General features: G+C 38.4%; 1 protein-coding gene across 1 annotated transcript in view; it reads left to right on the top strand.

The window, feature by feature from the left end:
- Positions 1 to 1944: 1944 nt before the first annotated feature.
- The window catches only part of GDI2 (GDP dissociation inhibitor 2), a 37184-nt gene continuing 14368 nt past the window's right edge, over positions 1945 to 24760 (top strand). The window contains exons 1-4 of the mRNA XM_036263426.1: positions 1945 to 2208; positions 14840 to 14947; positions 17681 to 17780; positions 21146 to 21280. Of these exons, the coding sequence (XP_036119319.1) occupies positions 2164 to 2208; positions 14840 to 14947; positions 17681 to 17780; positions 21146 to 21280 (388 nt within the window). The 5' untranslated portion in view covers positions 1945 to 2163. The remainder of the gene's footprint in view (positions 2209 to 14839; positions 14948 to 17680; positions 17781 to 21145; positions 21281 to 24760) is intronic.

Below are 24760 nucleotides of genomic sequence, written 5' to 3'. Positions count from 1 at the left end.
CCCGTGACTCCTTGGTCCATAGGGTGACACTACAACTGCTGAACCAAACGGGCCAGGGCTAGGACCTTCTTAAGCCATCATCTGTTTAGCCAACAGAAGTCAGTTACACCCCACTGTTACATAACCTGTTCAGCAGTCTAGTAAACTTTGCACTTGAGTTTTGTCTATTTATAAAAATTCATTTGGTCACTAATGAATACAAATCCAACTAAGGTTGTATGTAAATACAAACTACTTTCCCTCCTCCCCTAAAAGGTCCATTGTCCAATATAACAAACCTTCTCAAACTCTTTGTGGGGTGAAGAGACCTTGTAAAAAGTCATCACATTCTTATCTGAATCTGAATGATTTAAATATGAAGGAAGGCAGTTCTGTATACCAAGATTGATTTTGCATAGCTCTTACCCAACTACCACTTGAGAGTAAATTTTTTTTTACAGAGAGGAAGGGAGAGATAGAAATACCGATGTGAGAGAAACATCTATTGACTGCCTACTGCATGCCCACAACCAGCAATTGAGCCTGTAACCTGGGTGTGTACCTTGACCAGGCATCAAACCAGGCCCTCTCAGTCAATCCACTGAGCCACACCTGCAGGGCTAGAGAGAGTTTGAAGGAAATACCAACTCTCTTCCTGCTGAGTATGCAGGCCTATCACAGGCTAAAAACACTCTTTGTCAGGCCTTTAGGAAAATCACCTGTATTTGCCTCTATAGGCCTATTTGAGAACACAAGCCTCTGCTCACACCTAAAAAAAAAAAAAAAAAAAAAAGTGTGTGTATTGGGGGTGGAATGGGACTGGGGTAAAGGGGATGGAAGGCAAACGAAAACTTTTCTTCTATGTTCATGGCCTAAACCTATTCATATACTGGTCAGCTACTATTTTAGTAGTTGCATTGTTATAGCTGTCAGTAGGCACAAATTTAATTCCTAATCAAATCTGGCCTTATTTATACTAAGAGTTATTTTTAATTATTGAAAAAATTAAAAAATGTATTGATTCTAGAGAGAAAGGGAGGGAAGGAGGGTGGGTTAGAGAGAGACACACACACAGATTTGCTGTTCCACTTATTTATGCATTCATTGGTTGATTCTTATATGTGCCCTGACTGGGGATCGAACCCACAACCTTGGCTACGAAGACCATGCTCTAACCAACCAAAAACCCAGCCAGGGCCATAATAAGGTTATTATTTTTTTTAAGGAGTTTTTTTTTTTTCCTTCTAAATTTCCCAAGGCCACACTTGGGGCACCACGAAGCAAGAATGACATAGGTGGGGGGGGGGGTAAATATAAAACGTGTCGTTTCTGAACTCCTTAAAATATGTTGGGTTCTTTTCCCTTCAGAAAAGAGACAAGACAGAAAGAAAAACAAAACAAGTTGCAAATAACAATACTAGGCGCCGCCACGGGAGCGAGCCAGAGTGGAGAGTCCCGCCCGCAGGCAGCAGCGGGGGGTCAGGCCACTTTACGTAACCTCCCGGGTGGGCGGGACTGACCCGAGGTGGCCACCTCCTTTCCTCGCGCCTGCACCTGCCCAGGCCCTGCCGGGTGGTTCCGGCCCACGTGGCCGGTGCAAGCTCAAAGTCCAATGGCGCCTTGGGGCGTCGGCTGCCACAACGCGGCGGGAGTAACGTACTGGACAGACAGTCTCGGGCCGCAGGCATGCTTCCTCCCAATCCCTCCAAAGCGGGCGCGTGGCCACCTCCGCTCCCAATCGTAGTCGTAGCGGGCCGGGGGCGGTACGGGAATCCAAAAGAGGGACGTAACCCCCCCCCTCGTCTCGCGAGAACTCGGAAAGGAAAAAGGTTGGGCGGACGATGGGGATGTGACCAATGAGAGAGCGGGAAAGGCGTGATGGACTGCCCCCGTGCTCCTCCTTTGAGGCCCGCCCAGCTGCGGAGGTCCGGGTCGCCGCCCGCCTGCCCCTCCCCTTTCCATCCTCCCTCCCCTGCCCGCCTCGCTCTTCTCTTCCCGTCTGAGGTGGCGGCTGGCTTCCCTCTGCAGTTCCGTTTTACTTCTCCTCCTGACTTCCCCTTCGCCTCGGGGCCCAAGACCGGCCTGAGCGCATCCCCCGAGTCTTCGGGGTGGCCATATAACCCCTGGACCGTAGCATCCTGCGCTTTTTCCTTTCTCTGGGCTTCTGTCCGCGCCTGCCCCGCCATGAATGAGGAGTACGACGTGATCGTGCTGGGCACCGGCCTGACGGTGAGTGCTGAGTTCCCGGCGGCGGCAGCCAAGGAGCCGGGGAGGACGTGCAGGCCTGGCGCGGGGGAGGGGAAGCTGGGGTCCGGCCCGCACGCCCCTTCGTCTGGGATGCGTGAACCCTGACCTGCACAAGGGCTTTCCTGTGGGTACAGTCTCTTGTCTTTTCGTGTCTGATTTTGGAGGGGAGTCGGGAAAAGGCGTTGGGCTGGGTGCGAGAGGCACGTTCCACCGCGTAAGAGTTTGCGACCGTACCAGGCCAAGTGGGTCGTCTCTAACTGTGGAAAGAAAGACCAAGAGATGCGAAACCCGAGCAAGTGTGTGATTTGATGAGCACCAACGGCGAAGTAAAAGTGTGTGGAAAATGAGTTTGACTCTGCTACAGAGAAGACCCCAAAAAATCTGGTTTGGGGAATTGCTTTGCCTCCTCCCTTATGGGTGGATGGCCTCTCCCTTGTGGAAACGGAAAAGGCACCAGGCAGGGTGGGGGAGGGTGGAAGCCACTCTCAGTTGCGTTTCCTACTTAGCATTCAACCACTACTAGTCGGTCTTTGGCTGCCAACGCCAGGCAAAAGGTTTTGTGACAAGTCTTTGGATAATTACTGTTTTGTAATTGTTAGCGTTCAGTTAACTTAAATTTTTGGAGAACCTTAGTTTTCTTATCTCCCCCACTCCAGGTGAGGGGCATTATCCGTTATTTTTTAACCACCCTCAGTCCCACTTACTGAGCATCTGTAGAATTGGAAACGAGTTTTCTGAAAACTTGTCTATCAAATGCTTTCTCATCTGACGTTTGTCATCTTTTCCTTTTATTTGGTCTGTTCCTTGCCTCCATTGTCTCTTCTCAAAGCTTTCCCCTAAGAAACGATTGATTGGTGGATTGCTAGAGGCCACGTTCTCTACTATGCTCTCTTCAGGGAGTTAGAAGGTAAATCAGTAACAACCTCAAGAATACGAACCTAATGTGAATGGCAGGTGCTCTTAATACCATAGAAAATTTATTTTCCTGGGTGTCTGTCTGCTTAGAGACTTTTAGATAATAGCATTATGCAAATAATGCAGGCAGGTGTGTTGTATCCTGTACCCCTCTCTCTTTTAAAGAAAATGACCATCTTGCGAAAGAATTCCATTTTAAGAGAGGACCATTTTCATTATAAACATTTAAAAGTTTTCATTATAAAAATTTTTGGGGGGAAATTTAAAATTCTGACTGGGCTAATAAGATGAACGCTGATGTATATCTTGTGTATTCTATATAATCTGACTTCAAAGTCTCGAATCATTTAACCACCACTTCAAATACGTTGAAATGTGTTATCTCTTTGGACCAAATTAATATTTTTTCAGGTAATACCCCAAATTAACTATTTTAGATTTCTCTAGACAAGGGGAAACCTTTGAACTTTCATTTGACTAATTTTTTAGGAGGAGGTTGTTAGGAACCAGAAGGGCACTTTTCTAGACTGTCATTTTTTTTATATAGTGATTTGTGGTGATTGTTGGAGAATACTTATTTCTGAATGCTTCATTATATTTGACCAATCCAGAAACAAACTTGTTTGTTCCCTGGCTAGGAAACGGTACCAAAAGATGAGATTACTTACCTACAAAATTTTTTAGTCATTTTGAATGTGAGATATTAGGTTGAATTTCATTTTTGGTGGTGAGTTGGAAGACTTAGATGCCTAAACGAATAGGCCTACCCACGGCAGGGTGTGTGTATGTGTTTATTTTTATTTTTAAAGTACCTAATTGGGATTTTGAACTGACCTTAGTAGTTTGTGATGATGGATCTTGCCCATTGGCAGCGTATTGTAAGAGCCACTTAGTTCCACTGTTTTTCTCCAGTTATTGCTGGTCTTTCAGATTTGCTCTTGATTAAGGTCAGTTGAATGTGAACAAATGAGTACAGATTCAACATCATGCAGGCTTCTATATGCCTAGGTCAGAATCATTACTTTGTATCAAAGATGCACTGTCTTATTGTGCAACGACCAAGTTGATAATACACTTTATTTAGTTTTCATTAGAATTAATCATGTGTTTGATGAGTGGTAGATGCATACTTAACTAGAAATCAGACCAATTTTTGTCATTTTATAGCTATGATAATAACCCCTGTAAACCTTTCTAGTTCTATAAGATGTTCTTTGAGAATTATATCAATTCAGAGCAATTACATTATTGCCATCATTGATGAGAGTAGTGGTGATGAGATGATTTTGGCAAGTCTTTTTTTTTTTTTAATCCTCACCCGAGGACATTTTTCCATTTTTTGTTCAGGCAGAGTGGGAGGGGGAGAGAGGAACAGAGAGAGAGAGAGAGAGAAACATCCATGTGAAAGGAACACATCGAGTGGCTGCCACCCGCACAACCGACCAGGGCCCGGGACAAACTGCAACTGAGGTACGCGCCCTTAGCGGGAACCCAACCCGGGTCTCTCAGGACTGCAGGCGGATGCTCTAACCGCTGAGCCAAACCGGCCAGGGCTTGGCAAGTCTTTTACTCTCATTTTTACTGATACAAGGACTTTGATTACTTAATGTTAAATTGAGAGTCCACCAAAGTTAACAACCCTCAAATTAAAATTAACTTTGGAGTGACTTTTGGTTTATAAATATTTAGTGCCTGAGATTTAAGAACTTAGAAACCGACAAATGCTCTCAGTACGGGTACCAAATTTTACTTGATGCCAGCTTGTCAAGTATTTTTAGTGCAGTTAACTTGTTACTTTTAAAATAAAATGTAAGGCTGTGTTGGAATTTTTCTGTTGCCCAGTGTTGTCATTGTTTTGTATTGATTTTTTCATATATATATATTTTATCCTCACCCGAGGACATTTTTCCATTTTTTGTTCAGATAGAGTGGGAGGAAGAGAGAGAGAGAAACATCTATGTGAAAAGGACACATCGAGTGGTTGCCACCCGCACGACCCAACAAGGGCCGGGGACAAACTGCAAGCAAGGTACGTGCCCTTAGTGGGAACCGAACCTGGGTCTCTCTGGACCACAGGCCGATGCTCTAACCGCTGAGCCAAACTGGCCAGGGTGATATCACAGGTTCTTAAAGTGAGGAACATAATTTACTTGATAATTAAGATTTCACATCATGAGGATTAATTACTGTGTTATGGTAGAACGTAATGAAGCCACCGAGACCTAGTGAGGAACTTGGCCCTTCTTACTCAGACTGCTTGGCTTTGTGAATTCCTCAGTCTACTTTTCATTTTCCCCTTTTCTTACTTTGCTGTTAGGCTCGTGACTTTTACTTTTCTTTGATTTCAGCATGTGTAGACAGCCTCTAACTACCTAATATGCTACTTCTGATTGACTTTGGGCTTGGCAATAAATTCATGCATCTTCTTAGAAATAGTATATAAAAGAAGGGTAACTAGCTCTACAGCTGTTTGTGCTTCCCCAAAGTGTTTGTTCTACACAGTAATTCTAGTAAGGAGTTATGAATAGAAATGTATACTTTAGTGATATTTAGCCAGATTATTCTCAGCATTGTATATTTAAAAAATTGTTTTACATCTCAGGCATACTTTCCCCACCTTCCTCTCATTAAAATGTTGTGATTTCCAAGAGGAGGTTTTTTTTTTTAAAACTTTAGTTTAAAAAAAAACTTGTGGGGGAAAAAAAACACTTGTAACTTGCTTCTTAGATTTGCTTGAAAATCCTTGGCATTGCTCATAATGGATCACAATAGTCACAGTAGACAAAGGACTATTCATTGCATTCGTGATCTTGGGCCCATTTATACAAATGTCTTACTTTTGGAAGTTATACATATCTTGTAGGTAGTCTGTATTTTTAATCAGCCTTGTTCATACTGGCCCAAAAGAATAGAAGTAAAATCAGACATTTTAGCAAATCTAATAGTGAGACATTTGGCTTGAAGGACCACTTGGTAAATGTTTAGGCTCACATACATGATAATCAATATAGGCATACCTCAGAGATATTGATGGTAAGGGTCTTTTTGCCTTCAATTTGTAAAAAATGCAACATATGTGGATTACAGTGAAACGAGGTATGCCTGTATCTTTATCTCCCTCTTATTCATAGAGCTTGATTAAAGATTGGAGTAATGGCTTCTCCAAATTCAGTTATTTAAACTACCTGTGACTGATGTGATCTGTTATGGGCAATAAAAAGGTAAACACACCTGTCTATAAATAACTTTTCATGTAGGGGGTTAACTATAATAAGAGTTAATATGAGAATGTACTAAGTGTCATTAAGAGAGAGAGACATGAGGAATGCAGACAAGGGAGTCAGGAAAACTATCATAAACGAAGGAAGCTGGGTTCTGGCTGGGTTGCTCAGTTGGTTAGAGCATCATCCCCATATGCCAAGGTTGCTGGTTAGTTAGATCCCAGGTCAGGGCACATACAAGAGTCAACCAGTGAGTGGAACAACAAATTGATGTTTCTCTTTCTCCCTTCCTCTCTCTCTCTCTCTATCAAATCAATAAATAAAAAAATTAAAAAGAAAGGAAGCCAATACGGTATGCTTTGAATGTGAGGAGGAATGATATTCTAGGCAAAGAACTGTTTAAAATCAATATTAAGAAGATATATAGTTTATTTTGCCTGAAACAGGTAGTATGAAGAGTCATAATGGGAAATAGGGTTGGAAAGAAGGCATATCACCAAGAATGTTGTAAATACTAGGCTAAGATATTTGAACTTTATATTCTAGGCAGTGAGAGAGGATTTTGAGCAGGAAAGATATAATTAGAGCCAAATTTCAAGAAAAGTTATCCTTTGACACTTTTAATGAGATGCATTAGAGCAGCGATTCTCAACTTGTGGGTCGCGACAGCCCTTTCACAGGGTCGCTTAAGACCATCGGAAAACACATTTCCATGGCGATTCATAACAGTAGCAAAATTACAGTTATGAAGTAGCAACGAAAATAATTTTATGGTTGGGGGTCACCACAACATGAGGAACTGTATTAAAGGGTCGCTGTCTTTAGGAAGGTTGAGAACCACTGCATTAGAGGAACAGACACTTACACACTTATTCTGCTGAAAACTAATGATCGTTTTTATGATGTTAGTGCTATAAGACAATGGTATGAGATTAACAGATGTAAAATTTTTCTAGTTAATACATTTCCCTCATATTTCTAGATAAGGAGCTTTCAAAAGATGCTTTTCTTTAATATAAATTATTAGGTACTTTGTCTTCGTAATCACATTTTTTGTGCATTTGCATTTTTTTTTTTTTCCATAACAATTAAAATATGCAGTAGACAGTATGGGTGGACCTAGAGGGTATTATGCTCAGTGAAATAAGTCTGTCAGATAAAGATAAAAACCATATGATTTCACTTATGTGCAGTCTAAAAGAACAAAAGAAACAAAATTGAAACAAACTGAGACACAGCAAGAAGCTGGTGGTTGCTAGAGGGGAGGGGAATGGAGTGAGTGAAAGAAGGGAAGGGATTAAGAAGCACAAATTAGTAGTTACAAAATAGTCACAGGGATGTAAAGTTTAGGGAATATAGTCAGTAATATTATGTTAACTATGTATGGTGCCACTTGGGCACTAGAAATATTGAGGGGAACACTGTGTAAAGTATATGCTGGTCTGTACACCTGAAACCAACACAAAATAAAATTGAAAGTAAACTGGGAAAAAAAAAAAAGAGCTACCATGTGATCTAAAAACAAAAGGATGCCTGGCCTGTGTGGCAAGTGGAACCCATGGACCGAGAGGTCCCGGTTCCATTCCCCGTCAGGGCACATGCCTGGTTTGCGGGTTTGATCCCCAGTAGGGAGTGTGCAGGAGGCAGCAAGTCGATATTTCTATCTCTCTCTCCCTTCCTCTCTCTAAAAAATCAATAAAAGCATGTTTTTAAAAAAGGTGAATATTGCCCCTACTTTTCGCTGCTCAGTCTTTTGATATTAACAAATACTTCTAATATTCTTCTTCTTTTTAATGCAGTAGAATTTATAGAGTTTTAATGAGCATTTAGTTTATACCTTGGCTCTATTCACTTCCATGCCTAAGTTGCTCTCTAAGTAGGAGTGGGGTGGCCATTAACTTCCAGGATACTGGGATGCTATTTAGTGTAATTGGCCTTGGAAAAACTGTTCAGGCCACTTCGGCACATAAGAGGTACTTTGTCTAATGTGTTTAGGTGCTGTCCAAATGTGTTATTCTTTGATTATTGCAATTTTAGTGTTATGTGTAGGGTGCTAAAGGAAAGGGGATTTCAGTATCAATGAATGGTCCTTCCCCCATCTCCACCTATCTACACATACTAGAGCTTTGCTGTAACTGAACTTTAAAGTTTTCTGTGGTTACTTCTTTTTATGGAGGAAAATATGAAGTGCCAGGTGGAGGGCAGATTCCATTAACATAAAAAATGTTGATTCTGAAGATGGTTTTATAGTTTTAGTTATTTCGGATGTGAGTTTGTATTCTCCTGCTCAGGTCATTTGTGTGTGACTTCCAGATTAATGTTGAGTACTCCCATCTATTAGATTTAAAATGAATGTGTTGGTTAATCATTCATAATGTAAATTTTCTGGTAAAAATCAATATTCTTGACATACATGATGAATGGAACAGATTTTCTAGTGCAGAAAGAGGAAATTAATTTAGAGTATTTTCTCTGGCTTTAATATGTTTTGCTTGTTATTACGTATTCACTAGATAGGCAGTATTGGTAGATTTTAATTTTGAGTTTTTAATTTTGGAAGATAGTAAAATTTTAGGATCACTAATATACTTCCTATGCCCAGATATGATAAATTTTATCAGTGAATTCTTTTTTTTTTTTATCCTCACCTGAGGACATTTTTCCATTTTTTGTTCAGATAGAGTGGGAGGGAGAGAGAGAGACAGAGAGAGAGAGAGAGAGAGAGAGAAACATCGACATGAAAGGGACACATCGAGTGGTTACCACCCGCACGACCAACCAGAGCCAGGGACAACTTGCAACCGAGGTACGCGCCCTTAGTGGGAACCGAACCCGGGTCTCTCTGGACCACAGGCCAATTCTCTTAACTGCTGAGCCAAACCGGCCAGGGCAGTGAATTCTTTTTATCAGTGAAACTTCATTGGTTATGTTTTAAAGCAAAATTTAAAGTGTCCCATTTATGCTACTATGTGTTTTATTCTTTTGGCGATTTTACCTAAAAGCAGTCTTTTTCAGAGGGTTTAGAAGACTTAGTGGGCCTGTGGATTTTTAATTAGCTTTTGTCATATTCTCTCCAAGTGATGCCTTTAAAGATAGTATCAGCTCTTCAGACTTGGCTGAATCTTTCAATGATTAGACCTTTTGTTAGGCCTCAGCCTTCAGTGCTTGCTAGAGGAGCCACGGTTTAGTGAGTGGGGTCATGCTTAAGTGAGTGGGTCATGCTTACTTGCAACGGAGTGTGAAAAGTTATATATAGAAGCTGTGCAACACTCAAAGTTGCTTCTGTGATTTTGCTTCCAGAAGTTGAACACTGAAGTCTGTCTAGTTTTGTCAGCTGGAAATGTTACTGGTCTTTCTCTGTTTATGTCATACATATTTTTGAGGTAGTAAATGTTATTCCACTGTCATATAGATATGTTGAATCATATATGTTAGTGATTTAGAGTTTTTTTTGGTGGTGGTGGTGGGTTTTTTTGATCAAGTGAATTACTTTTGATGGTATTAGGGTTGTTTTTTTGTAGGTAAAATACATTCAGATGTTTATCAAGACATCATTAACGCGAAAAAGCAAGCCACAGAATGGAAGATGTTTTTAACGTATATAACCAATGAAGGATTTTATATATCCAGAATATATTAAGAACTTTTATATAGCAATAAGAAAAAGACAAAGCCCACTTTATTTATTTATTTTTGAGAGTACATTTATTGAAGTTGGAGACAGTGAAACAAGGAAGAGCTTAGGATAGAAGAAGCAACAGGACAGAGCCTAGGCAGGGCTGCTTTGACTCACTGGAAAATCAGAGAAAAAGGGCTTTGGAGACAGGTTCACAGGGTTAGCCCAGGACGAGCTGCCACTTTGAGCTGCTACTTCGTCCATTGCTCCTGTGGTTGCAAGTTTCTTAGGGCCCCTTAGAGTTTAGGAGATGCACATCTGAGAGGGAAGAAAGGCCTGGGCTTGCTCCTGAGAGGGAGGGTGCCCAGAAAGCCCATTTTAAAAATGAGCAAATAATTTGAATAGGCACTTATCAAAAGAAGATACTGTAATTGTCAGTAAATTATGAACAAGTGCTCCACCTCATAGTTGTCAGGAAATGCAAATTAAACCACATCCTAATTAGAATGGCTAAAATTAAAAGGACAACAATACAAGTGTTGAGCAAGGATTTGAAACAGTAGGAATTTTTATATACTGCTGACTAAAGTGCAAATTGATAAAGCCATTTTGGAAAGCTGTTTCACAGTATGCACTGAAGTTGAACATACTTATATTCTCCTTGATATATATCCAACAAATAATTATATAAAAAGACATGTTGAGAATGTGTATAGAGCATTATTTGTAACTGTCAAAACTGGAAACTGTCCAGATGTCCATCAGTAGTAGAATGGATAACTTGTGGTTTATCTGTGTTGTATAAGCATTCAACAGAAACCTCTACAGCAGTGGTTCTCAACCTTCCTAATGCCCTTTAATACAGGTTCTCGACCCTTTAATACAGTTCCTTGTTGTGGTGACCCCCAACCATAAAATTATTTTCGTTGCTACTTCATAACTGTACCTTTGCTACTGTTATGAGTCGCCATCGGAAATATGTGTTTTCTTTCCGATGGTTCTTAGGTGACCCCTGTGAAAGGGTTGTTCGACCCCCAAAGGGGTCGCAACCCACAGGTTGAGAACCTCTGCTCTACAGCTTTGTTACACAATGTAGTTGCTTCTGCAACACCTTGGAACTTACTAGAATTGCAGGTTAGGTCTTACCCAAGATATACTAAATAAAAATCTACATTTTAACATGAGCCCAGATGATTCTTATGTTTCATAAAATTTGAGCAGCACTGCTTTATAGTGCAGAGGTTCTTGAAGTTGGTCCTGCACCAGCAGCATTAGCAGCACCTGGGAATTGGGGAGAAATGTAAATGCCCAAGCCCCTTCCCCAGACCTGCTAACTCAGAAGCTCTGGGTATGGGATCTAGCAAACCATTTTAAGGGTCCTCCAGGTGATGTGGATGCCAACTGAGGTTTGAGAATCTGCTTATAATTTACATTTCTAAGAACTTCACAGGTGATAATCACCTGGAAAGCACACTTTGAGATCCATTGCTTGCAGGGTTAGCCAAACCTTCTGTAAAGGTCTAGATAGAAAATATTTTATTTATTTTTTTAATCCTCATCTGAGGATATTTTCTCATTTGTCTTCAGATAGAGTGGGAGGGAGAAAGAAACACACACACATTGATTGGTTGCCTCCCCCAGAATCCTGGTTGGGGACCGAACTGCAACCGAGGTACGTGCCCTAGGTACGTGCCCTTGATCAGAATCAAAATGAGACCTTTGGTCTGTGGACCGACACTCTAAACGCTAAGCCAAACGGGCCAGGGCAAGATAGAAAATATTTTAACTTTACAGGCCACACAGTCTCAACGAAGGCACAACTGCAGTGAAAAGAGCCACAAACAATATGTAAACAAATGAGCATGGGTGTTTACCAGTAAGACCTAATTCAGAAAAAGAGCCTGCAGTCTGGACTTGGCTCATAGATCCTGTTCTGTAGCAATGATTATAAGAACATTTTGACTGCACACAAAACTTAGATGAGCCTTGTTAACATAGTTTTGAGTAAAAGTTATATACAAAAAGTACATACTGAATGTATCCATTGATTCTGAGTTCAAAAACAGGCAGACATTTTTGTTCTTAGAAGTCATGACAATGGCTGGTTTGGGGGGTGGTTATGACTGGAATAGGGTACGAAGGTGGCCTTGTGGGGTGTTCATAATGTTTTGTTTCTTGATCCTCAATAAGAAATGATGCACCCTCCTGGAATAAAATTTGAAGCTGATAGTAAGTGATTTCAAACATTTAAAAGTACTACAATGAATAGATGTATTATGGAGGAAAATTTGAAATGTGTATGAATTTTTAAAATAAAGTTTCAAAGTCAAACTTCTAGGGGACAAATGAGATTGTTCTCTGCCATCTAGGGTCATTTGGGTAAAATTGAGAAGCACTAAGGATTTTTAAAGAAACATGGAATTTTCTTTGTCTTAAAAAAAAACAAAAAACCCTAAAGCTCTGATCACCAAAATCCCCTGGTTTAACAGTTGTAAGTAAAGGTGTATCCCATCTTTGTGTTTCTTGTTATTAATTGTATTCTTGTCAACCCTCCCTCCCCCAACACACATGTTTTGATTTGGTATATCTTAGTATATCCATGCTTTGTTCACCTTTTTCCTTAGAGTGGTCATTTATAATCCTGTATCAGTTGTAAATTTATTAATGGTTATCCTGGATTCTTCCTTTAGGGCTGTAGTTCTCAGACTCTTAAAAATTGAGGGCCCTGAAGAGCTTTTGTTTATAAGTGTTGCTGATATTTATCGTATTAGAAATCAACACTGAACATTTTTTTTAAAAAGTATTAATTAAAAAAATATTGCCCTGGTCGGTTTGGCTCAGCGGTTGGAGCATCGGCCTGCGGTCCAGAGAGACCTGGGTTCGATTTCCGCTAAGGGCATGTACCTCGGTTGCAGTTTGACCCTGGCCCTGGTTGGGTCGTGTGGGTGGCAACCACTCAATATGTCCCTTTCACGTCGATGTTTCTCTCTCTCTCTCTTGCTCTCTCTCCCTCCCACTCTATCTGAACAAAAAACGAAAAAATGTCCTCGGATGAGGATAAAAAAAGAGTGTGTGTGTGTGTGTGTGTGTGTGTGTGTGTGTGTATATATATAAATTTACTTCAAGATAACAATGATAAACCCATTAGATGTTAACATATGTAACATTTTATGCAGTATAACTATATTACCCCAAACAAAATAAATTTATGAGAAGAATATCATCATTTTACATTTTCTGCACATCTATTTATTTATTTATTTATTTATTTTTATCCTCACCCGAGGATATTTTTCCATTTATTGTACAGATAGAGTGGGAGGGAGAGAGAGGAAGGGAGAGAGAGAGAGAAACATCGACGCGAAGGGACACATCGAGTGGCTGCCACCCACACGATCAACCAGGGCCGGGGACAAACTGCAACCGAAGTACGTGCCCTTAGCGGGAACTGAACCCGGGTCTCTACGGACCGCAGGCCGATGCTCTAACCGCTGAGCCAAACCGGCCAGGGCACTGCACATCTCTTTAATGTCTGCCTTAAAAGATAGCTGGATTGCCCGGCCCGTGTAGCTCGATGGATTGAGTGTCGTCCCATGGACTGAGAGGTCCAGGTTCGATTCCTGGTCAGGGTATATGCTGGCGGTTGTGGGCTGAATCCCCAGTAGGCAAGAGGCAGCCGATAAATGTTTCTCACATCGATGTTTCTCTAAAAAAATCAATAAAAATATATTAAAAGAAAAAAATAGCTGGATTCTTATATCTGCATTAATGTTCAGTCTTTTGTGACGTATTGTCTTAGCTTAAGTTTATGAAGAACATCAGGCCTCATATAGATGTGTAGGTGGAAAGGGAGAAGTGTTTTAGTAGCCTCTCAGATTGAGCATATTCGTAGATTCACACCAAAACACAAGTGCTAGGTTTTGTTTTGGTACATAAATTGCAACAAGATAATCTGAAACCAAATCAGTGAACATTTCTTATTCTGTTACATTAAAACCCATTAATCTACCTTGCATTTTAAATTACTCCTTTATCCCCCTGCATGATTTTGAACATTATTCATTGGTTATTTGGAAAATACTGGTTTACTGAGGAACACATATCTTGAATTGTTGACACATTTCAATTTGTAATACCAGAAACTCATATTTGTTGATGTCATCGCTGATATGGTCAGAAAAGTTCTTTTAAGTATTGGGGATCTGACATGTGCCCTGGTGGGGATGTAAGTTTTCCAGAATTCAGAATTTTCATTCAAAATTTTGACAGTTGTTCTTGGCAACAGATATTTTAGTTTCTATCCTTGACAGTCATTTTTAAGAAAATGTCTGCCAGGTACCTAAGACTGAGTAATCATAGTTTGTTTTACAGTGGTTCTTTCAAATAAAAATGATGGTCTATGAAAAGGGTAGCAAGTTTAGTTTTATAAATCCATCACACTAAAGGTTTTCCTTGAGCCAGAGTGGCTTTATGTGTATATTCAAAAGAGATAATTTTTAATGCTTGATCAAGTACATTAAATGAAACTGGCCCTGTTTTAAACTGTGAGTACCTTGTGGTACAGGATATGACTAGTGCAGTTAAGAGCCACTGCCTTAATTAATTTTATCCAGTAGTGGTCTTGCACCATCAGTGCTAATGTTAAGACGTGAAAAATAGTTTTGACTTCAAGACCCACAGGGTTTACAGACTACACTTTGAACCCTGTTTCAGGGCTTTATCCTTCAAGTACATCATATATTGAACATACATGGGTGTTAGTTACTAAAACAATGTTTCATGAGAGGCTTAAAAAAAGTATCTGTTTGAAACATGCTGTAGCACTTTCCTTCTTTTGAAGATCCTTATGCTTTCCTTATAGGAATGTATCCTGTCAGGTATAATGTCAGTGAATGGAAAAAAAGTTCTTCACATGGATAGAAACCCATATTATGGAGGAGAGAGTGCATCTATAACACCTCTGGAAGATGTAAGTATTAGAATAACTTAATATGCCTTTTATACTGCCCTGGCCGGTTTGGCTCAGCGGTTAGAATGTCAGCCCATGGACCAATGAGTTGCAGGTTGGATTCCAGTCAAGGGCACGTACCTCAGTTGGTTTGTCCCCGGCCCTGGTCCAAGTTGTGCGAGAGGCAAACAGTCCATGTGTCTCTTTCACATTGATATCTTTCTGTCTCTGTCTCTCTCTGTCTCTCTCCTTCCTCCCTCTCTCCCTCCCACTCTATCTGAAGATAAATAGAAAAAAAAATCCTCCGTGAGGATTTAAAAAAATATACATGCTTTTTATACGTTGAATCTTTTACTTATGAATCTCAACTTTACTCCTTAGAGGTGGTTTTAATTTTTTATTAAATAGATTATTTGTAGCATCATAATTTTCAGGAGCTCCTAGTTTTGGGCTTAAAAATTGAAATTGTGACTTTTGTTGCCATCTGGAGCAGTTATCTCTCAAAGTTAATAGAAGTACAGACTTTTGATGAAGCCCTGATGTGCCAGGCACAATGCCAGTGCTTTCCTCATGTTCTGATGTATTTTCCCAGTCACTCAAAGAGAGATTTTATCTCCATTTTCCAGATTTTGGTGGGGTTAAAATCACAGAAATAGGTTGTGCACCTGGGTTATATGACTCCAAAGCTCAGTTCCTTTTGCTATACTGACCTGTTTCCTACTCTTTTAGAACATGGACACATGAAAGCACTTCCAGAGTATGTTTTAGTAAATACATTTATTTCTCTATGTGATGTTTGTTCAACATCCACATATATGGATATAAGCTGTACTGTGGTTCTTAAAATTTTTTCCTTTTTTTTTTTTTTTTTTTTTTTTTTTTGTGGTACGTGCTCCTAGCAGGAAATGAACCCAGGACTCTGGTCCGCAGGCCGACGCTCAACCGCTGAGCCAAACTGGCTAGGGTGGTTCTTACAATTTTTTTTTTTTTATCCTCACCGGAGGACATTTTTCCATTTTTTGTACAGATAGAGTGGGAGGGAGAGAGAGGAAGAGATAGAGAGAGAGAAACATCGACGTGAAAGGGACACATCGAGTGGCTGCCACCACACGACCAACCAGGGCCGGGGACAAACTGCAACCGAAGTACGTGCCCTTAGCGGGAACCGAACCCGGGTCTCTCTGGACCGCAGGCCAACGCTCTAACCGCTGAGCCAAACCGGCCAGGGCTTTAAAATTCTTTTAATAGGAGATACGTAGATACAATCAATTACTTTTTAAATAATGATTTTGATAAAATAAAAATATATCAAAAATTTTTTTCTATATTCAAGGGTACAAAAAAGTTGAAGGAATAATATTAATCAAAAACCTTCCATCTGGATTGAGTAGTTAACATTTTACTATATTTGCTTAATGTCTTTTTACTGATTTTGAACCATTGGAAGTGATAGACATCATGATACTTGACCTGAATATTTCAGAATTCATCTGCTAAGTATAATATTCTCCTACATAATACGATTATCATATTTAAGAAAATTAATAGTAATACCCAAACCATAATAGAATTTCCCAGGGATTCCCAAGAATGTTATTGCTGTGTAGTAGTGTTGTTGTTTTTAAATTTTTTTTCTTTATTGATTTTTAGAGGAAGGGAGAGGGAGAGATTGATGAGAAAGAACATCAATTGGCTGCCTCCTACATGCCCTCCACTGGGGGTTTGGCTCACAACCCGGGCATGTGCCCTGACTGGGTATTGAACCGGCGACCTCTTGGTGCATGGATCGAGGCTCAGCCACTGAGCCACGCTGGGGGGGACGAAGTGGTGGTGTTTTTAAACCAGAGTAAATATTGCTTTTAAGTTGTTTCTCCATATTCTCTTAATCTACTAAAGTCTCTCCACTTTATAAGAAAGTATTGTTGGGTACTTCACATTGCATTACATCAGCAGGCACATAATATCTGGTTGTCCCATGGTTTATGATGCTAAGTTTGACCCTGGTTAAGATGATTACTGCCAGAGCTCTTCATTATGAGTAATCTGTGGAGTGATGTGTTGGCACCATTGCTTCCATGCCTAGTACGTTTATTAGCTGATCTCAGTAAGATGAGCAAGCTGTCTTTTTTTCTTTTTACTTTTGTGTGTGAATATATGCAAGGACTTGGAGATTTTTACTAAGTAAATATGTACCCACTTTGCTTCTTCTGTTCCACCTTAGCAATGTGTGAATTTGAATATTCTCAAATTTTAAACTGCAAGGTTTCATCTAGAGCTTCTACATATCTCATACAAATTATAAATTCACTGGAACTAATTTTAATTGTCTTTTCTGATATGAAGAACCCAGAATTTATTTTTGACTTCTTACATAACTACAGAGGCAAAATTAAGCATTTTTACAGCTTTCTGTTAGGGAGAGAGTGAGTTTAAATGATTTCTACAAAGAAGGAATGTATCTGAAGAACAGTGTGTCATTGACAAATTGTTTTGTATTCTTTTCTGCTAGTAAAAGCAAACACTATTTTTACAGTACTTATTTTAGCATTCATTAGTTTAGTAATATATTTAGTTAATATATATATTAGAACTTCATTAACAGTCTTACGTGATTAAAAATGAAATACGCTTTTTATACTTTACGTCATGTAGTGGTGGTGGTGTTACACCAAAACCATGTCATGTAAAACAGTTGCATAGTATAATGAAAATTAAATTTTGTTACATTATGGGTATTTTTTGTTTTTGTTTTAGTTATACAAAAGATTTAAAATACCAGGAGCACCACCAGCATCAATGGGGAGAGGAAGAGACTGGAATGTTGACTTAATTCCCAAGTTCCTTATGGCTAATGGTAAAGAATTCTAAGTTAAATTTATGACATTATCTGATTTAAAAGTAGAGACTAACTCCTAACAGAGAGTATTATTCCATGCATGTGGAAATTGATATTTTTGAATGGTTACAATATGGTGAATAATAATATGCTCCATTAGAGGTGACTGGAAGTAATAAAAATGGAGAGAAATGGGGTGACTTCTTAGTGATTGGTTCTGAAGAAAGAAAATTATGATGGTATGTGGCATAATACATATCAAAATCGTAAGCATTTGTAACAGACTTGCCTCTTGATGATTTGGTAGATAACTGGGCCTTCGGAAACAATGTCTTTCCAGTTTGTAGGCTTTTAAAATTATTTTTTAAAATATTTTTTCTCATGTTTATAATTAGAGGAGCCGAATTATCTTTTTCTGAGATTACACTGAAAAACTAAATGGTTGGTGATTTCCTGAGGCCCTGCCTCACCCACCTTTCAGACCCACCCAAGCTGTTGCCAGTTGCTTTACCATAGGATTGGCCTGTCTTGATCCTGCTTCAGGTTTTCCTAAATTCTTTCAAACAAGCAGCATCTGGTCTCAGCTAGCCCCATAATACATAGAAACAAACTCAGGGAGGCAGCCAAAATGAGACAAAGAAACAGGTCCCAAATGAAAGAATAGAACAAAAGAAAAGAACTAAGCAAAATGGAGATAAGCAACCTAACAGATGCTTAGTTCAAAGCACTGCTTATAAGGATGCTCAGTGAACTTAGTGAGAATCTCAGTGAACTTAGTGAGGACCTCAAGAGCATAAAAAAGGACCAGTCAGAAATGAAGGAGGCACAGTCAGAAATGAAGGAGGCACAGTCAGAAATGAAGGAGGCACTAACTGAAATAAAGAATAATTTACACAGGTTCAATAGTAGAGTAGGTAAAGCCAAGAAGTAAACCATCGATTTGGAATATAAGGAAGCAAAAAACACCCAATCAGAACAGCAAAAAGAAAAAAAAAATCCAAAAAAATGAGGACAGTGTAAGGAGCCTCTGGGACAACTTAAAGCATGCCAACATTCGTGTCTTGGGGGCGCCAGAAGGAGAAGAGAGAACAAGAAATCGAAAGCCAGAAGGGAGTGGCAAGAAATATTCAGAGTGATGAAAAACAGGAACCTACAACCAAGATTACGCTATCCTGCAAAGCTGTCATTTAGAATCGGTGGCCATATAAAGAGTTTCCCAGACAAGAGAAAACTAAAGGAGTTCATCACCACCAAACCATTATTATATGAAATGTTGAAGGATCTTCTTGAAGAAAAAGATAAAATATATGAACAAACAAAATGGCAATGAATACATATCTATCAACATTTGAATTTACTAACAAAAGGAACAAGCAGAACAGAAACAGTCTCACAGATACAGAGAACATTTTGTTGGTTGCCAGATGGGAGGAGGATTTGGGGAGAATGGGTGAAAAAGGTGAAGGGATTAAGAAGTACAAATTGGTTGCTAGACTGACAAACCTCAAAGGGAAGAGGGGCTGGGGGATGGGAGGTGGGAAGAAATAAACCAAAGAACTTATATGCATATGTGCATAACCAGTGGACACAGACAACAGTGTGGGGAAAAGAAGGAGGGGGTGGGAGTGGGGAGGAGGGGGTCAGTGGGGGAAAAATGAGGAACATCTGTAGTACATTCAACAATAAAGATAAGTTTTAAAAAATAAAGTTAAATTGTTTTGAGGTGAATTGTAAACTCAAAAATTTTTAATTTAAGTAATAAAATTATTTTATTAAAATTAGAAAACAGATCAGAAGGAAATAAAATTTACATGATCAGAATTCACCATCTAGAATTATGGTTTATATTTTGGTGTATAACCTGTCAGGCTATATATATAAACATTTCTCCCCAATCAAAATGTTTTTCAACTGATATTGTGAGTGAGTGTGAGAGTGTGTGTGTGTGTGTGTGTGTGTGAGAGAGAGAGGGGGGGGGATTTGTGTGATAAATCTTGTACACTTCTCAAAGCATATTATGGGTGATAAAGGGAATGATTTCTTAAGGCTTTCCATTTATATTGCTAATCACCAGTAAACTGTGAGATTACCCCTTTCCCAAACCTGGATATTTTAATTTAGTGTTTATCATTTTGTTATACTAAAAGACAAAATAATGGATTTTTAAAAATATTTATTGCAGGATGAAATGATTTCTAGATGTTTATTGGCTTTTCTTTGGTGAACTGTCTAGCCTTGTGCTTTGCACATTTTTCTGTTGAGGTTTTGTGTTCTTTCTTATCCATGTAAAGAGCTCTTTATAAAGGCTATTAAATCCCCTTTTAAAATATGTTTTTCTGCCCTGGCCGGTTTGGCTCAGTGATTAAAGCGTTGGCCCATGGACCAGAGAGTCCTGGGTTCAGTTCCTGCTAAGGGCATGTACCATGGTTGCAGTTTATCCCCGGCCCTGGTTGGGGTTGTGTAGGTGGCAACCACTCAATGTGTATCTATCACATTGATGTTTCTCTCTCTCTTCTTCCCTCTCTCCCTCCAGCTCTGACTGAAGGTAAATGCAAAAAATGTCCTCCGGTGAGGATAAAAAATAATAATAAAAAATATAAAATATCTTTTCCAGTTAGTGGTTGGCCTTCTATATTACTGTTAGATTTTGTGTGTGTGTGTGTGTACAAAAGCTTTTAAATTTCATGTAGTCGTATAGGTTGATCTTTCTTCCCTGGCCTTGATCTTATTATTTCTTGTTCTCAAAAAAACACCTTTTTATTTTGACCATCTTAGTATGTTTATCCTTTCAAATGAGCTTTAAAATAATTTTATTTGGTTTCTAAAATAAGTTTGCTATTTTTAGTATGCCATAATTTCTTTGGTTTATAGGTAGGTAATATTTTTAATTGTATGCCTGTTGCCCCCCCCCCCCCCAATTTATTTATTTAGGCCTTTTTTTTAAAAATCTGAAATTCATGTTTATTTTAGTTAATATAAATTGACTTGGAAGCTGAAAAGCACAAATTCCTGAAAAAGTTTGCCTGAGTTGCCTCTTTAAAATATAACAGGAACTTTAAAGAAATATAAACCTATTTACAGTACTATTATAATTCTAAACCTCATAGCTATAATAATTACTGTGTAATTTTTATAAAAGGTTGATGAAGTTATTAACCTTGAAGCTGAACATTAAAAATATGCTAACAAATGCATTCTGATTGTTCCATTTAAAATATATCTTTGGAGACATTTTTGTAGCAGTTACTGTAGAATGCTAAGAAAATATTGAGAAGCCATTAGTATTAGTAAAATGTACTTCTATTTCTGCTAGTTTTTAAGGGTAATAGGATATAAGTTACAGTTTGAATTGTGTGATATTTTTTTTAATTTTATTTTTTTAGGTCAGCTGGTTAAGATGCTGCTTTATACAGAGGTTACTCGTTATCTGGATTTCAAAGTGACTGAAGGGAGCTTTGTCTATAAGGGAGGAAAAATCTACAAAGTTCCTTCCACTGAAGCAGAAGCCCTGGCATCTAGTAAGTAATTTTATTTTTTCAGAATTTAAAATTTTACAATGGAAAATGAATCTTAGAGATTAAATTTAATGTCTCTTACATCAACCATCATCCACTCATTCAATCAACAAATATTTATTTAATGTCTATTATGTGCCAGATACTATTCTGGGCAGTTGAGAATACTTTAATGAACAGAATGTTCAACATTTTCTACTCTTTTGATGTTTATAGAGAGTTTAAGTGACCATCTCTATGTCATGTAGTTTGTTGGTGCATCTGAGCCTAGTAATGCTCTTTTCATAATAATTCATAAGAGCCATTGTTTTTTGTGTTTCCTGTGTGTTAGGCTCTGTGCTAAACACTTCACATTCATTTTCTTACTTGGCTTTTAAAACACCCTATCAGTATAGTTTCTATTTTGTAGATGAAGAAACTCAGGTCTGAAATCACATTTAAGTAGCACAATGAGAATTGAAACCCTGATAGGATTGCTCCAGAGCCTTAGTACTTAATCACTGTACTAAGCTGACCCCCCAGTCTATATTATCCAACCTGCCGAAAAAGAACTTTGATCTGGCAAAACCGGTCTTCTAATAGGTGCTTTTGTCATTCCCCAAAAGCTCTATTTTTAGGAATTTCTAGTGAGTATGGAGTGATTTTATTCTTTGCCCTAAATTATTTCCTCCACTGGCTCAACCAAAGATTCTTGGTTAACATTTTCTGTTTTGATTTCTTAAATAGCAGACATCCCTAGAAAAGACCTCTGTCCTATAGGGTGTCTAGTTGTTGTGCAAAGCAGTTTGAGAAGGGACACATTTGTGTAACTAAAGGGTAGATGATTTTTGTATATTAAGTGTTTTAGGAGTTTAGAGGAGGGAAAGATTTGGATTGGGAGAACAGGAAAAGAATTGATAAATTCTCTAGTAATTTTATTTTGGCATAAGTGTGGAAAAGTTTTCTTATTTATTTTGATAGTTTTCCCTAACTCCATATATTTACTTCTTGCTACTAGGGGAGAAAATATTGGACCTAAAATTTGAAAGACACTATAGCCAGATGGTAAAAAAAAAAAAAAAAAATCCACTAACAGTTGTGGCTAGGTTAGAATTGACAATTGGGGAAGAAAGGGAATGGCTCCTAATTAAATTGAAGAGAGTTAGTGGTGTGATCATGGGTTAGAAATTATTTTAAATATTTTATGTTATTTTAAAGGACAGTAAGTGTAATGCAGTAAAGTGTTTTCATAGAAATAAGAGTTCAAGAGTTTGAATACAATTCTTGTGTATATTTTTTTAAATTTGTTTTTCCTTTATGGATTTTAGAGAGGAAGGGAGAGGGAGAGATAGAAACATCGAGGAGAGAGAGGTAGAAATATCGATGAGAGAGAACGTTGGTTGTCCGCCTCCTGCATGCCTCCCACTGGGGATTGGGCCCACAACCTGGGCATGTGCCCTGCCCGAAAATTGAACCCGTAACCTCTTGGTGCATGGGTCAACACTCAACCACCGAGCCACACCAGCCGGGCTGAATATAATTCTTTTAAATGAAATTTGTGCTCTTTTTATTCTCTTTGATCTCTTAATCTATAGATCTTTAAATTTATTTTTAATTATAGTTGACATACAGTATTACATTAGGTTTAGATGTGCAGTATAGTGGTTAGACATTTATGTAACTTAAAATGTGATTATCATAAGTCTGTCTTGAGTTAAATCTTTAGCTTGTTTATTTATTCTTATTCTTACTGTGAGCCATCTCTTTATCTGAGCACCTTGACATTAACAAATCACCTTTGATTTCACAGATCTAAGTGAATCTCAGGGCTTGTGTCTGAGGTAACTGTGCCTGCTGTACCTCTAATTCCACTATTAGAATTCTATATTGTGTGCTGTATCTTAGTTTTTTTTATGGTACTAATTTTACTCTAATTATTTTTTAAATTCTATGGTTAAATCTGCTACTTGTTAGTTAATTGGAAAGCTTTTATCTATTCTCTTCCTGAAACGCTCTGGATTTTCTGTCTTTTTTAAGTTTTAAACATCTTGATGTGTTTTTTTTTTGGTAAATAAACCTCATGATGCAAGTGAATGAAGGAAAATCAAACCATTTGAAATGAAGGGAAGACACTCCTCAAGAGACTAATTCTGAAAAAGATGTTTTTCTAATCCTTTTATATAATTTGAATATTTTTCTTTTTATGTGGTATACTCAATATATGACTAAGTCAGCTTCTTTTATATTTACTCCCATTAGACGTTAATTATAGGAATTGAATATTTTTTGAGCATTTGTTGTATGCCAGGTACCCTTCTGGGTTTGGGAGTGTTCAACAGAAGTAAAAAAGTAAACAAAATGCTACCTAATGGAATTTACATTAGTGGGAGACAGGCTATATATAAATAAGAAAACATATAATGGTGATAATAATGCTATATAGAAAGTTGGAAGGAGGACGGAGTATGGGGCAGTGGGCTACAGTGTTAAATAAGAAGGCTTCCTTATAGAAGTGTAGCTATTATAAAAATTCTCCAGTAGGAAATATTTGAACTCTCAATTATGACTTTCAGAATGAACACTGGATCTCTAAAATGTTTGTAATTGTAGTGGTACCTGATTCTGATTCCATAACCACTAGAAATGGAGGTCACTGGTTGGCACTATGCATGGCATCATGAAAGGAGGGGGAGAAGCAGCTGGAACATCTCTGCTGTGCTGAAAAATAGGAATTACCAGCAGGGCTGATTCTGTCCATTAGGCATAAGGATGAGGGGAAAGAGGGAATGAAAGAAGAGGAAAGGGAGGGGAATTTAGGAAGACACTATTGATTTTTATTTTGATTTTTTAAAAAAAATTATGAAGTAATCCTCTATAAACTATGGTGGTAGTTTTAGGTTCCAATAGGCAGTGTCCACCAGAATATGATACTTGAGTTATAAGTGCACTGCAGTAGCAACTCATGTTTCTTTTTGACTATTTCATTCCTTTCCCCTGACAATTAAGTTTGTCTTAACTATGGTACTGATGTGGTGATAGAATATTTCTTTTTAAGCCTTATGCCTTTACTGTACATGTATTCTGTCCATTTTTTTTTTAATCCTCACCTGAGGATATTTTTCCATTTATCTTCAGATAGAGTGGGAGGGAAGGAGAGAGAGAGAGAGAGAAACATCAGTGTGAGAGAGATACATAGACTGGTTGCCTCCTGCAAGACCTGATCAGGGCTGGGGATCGAACCCACGACTCTTTGGTCCACAGGCTGACTTTCTAACCGCTGAGGCAAACCAGTCAGGGTGTTTCCATTTTTTAAAGCTAGGTTGTAAATATCTTTTAAAAATATAGTCAGCTGTCATTAATAGCATCATGGTCATTTAAATTTTTTATTTATTGATTTTAGAGAGAGGAGAGAGAGAACAAAACATCAATTTGTTGTTCACTTATTTATGCATTCATTCGTGATTTTTTAATTTAATTTAATTTTTTTATCCTTACCCGAGGACA

Source organism: Molossus molossus, unplaced genomic scaffold (assembly GCF_014108415.1).
Source record: "Molossus molossus isolate mMolMol1 unplaced genomic scaffold, mMolMol1.p scaffold_m16_p_1, whole genome shotgun sequence".
Classification (NCBI taxonomy): Eukaryota; Metazoa; Chordata; class Mammalia; order Chiroptera; family Molossidae; genus Molossus; species Molossus molossus.
Note: the sequence above shows the minus strand (reverse complement) of the source record. Positions and strands in the feature narration are given on the sequence as shown.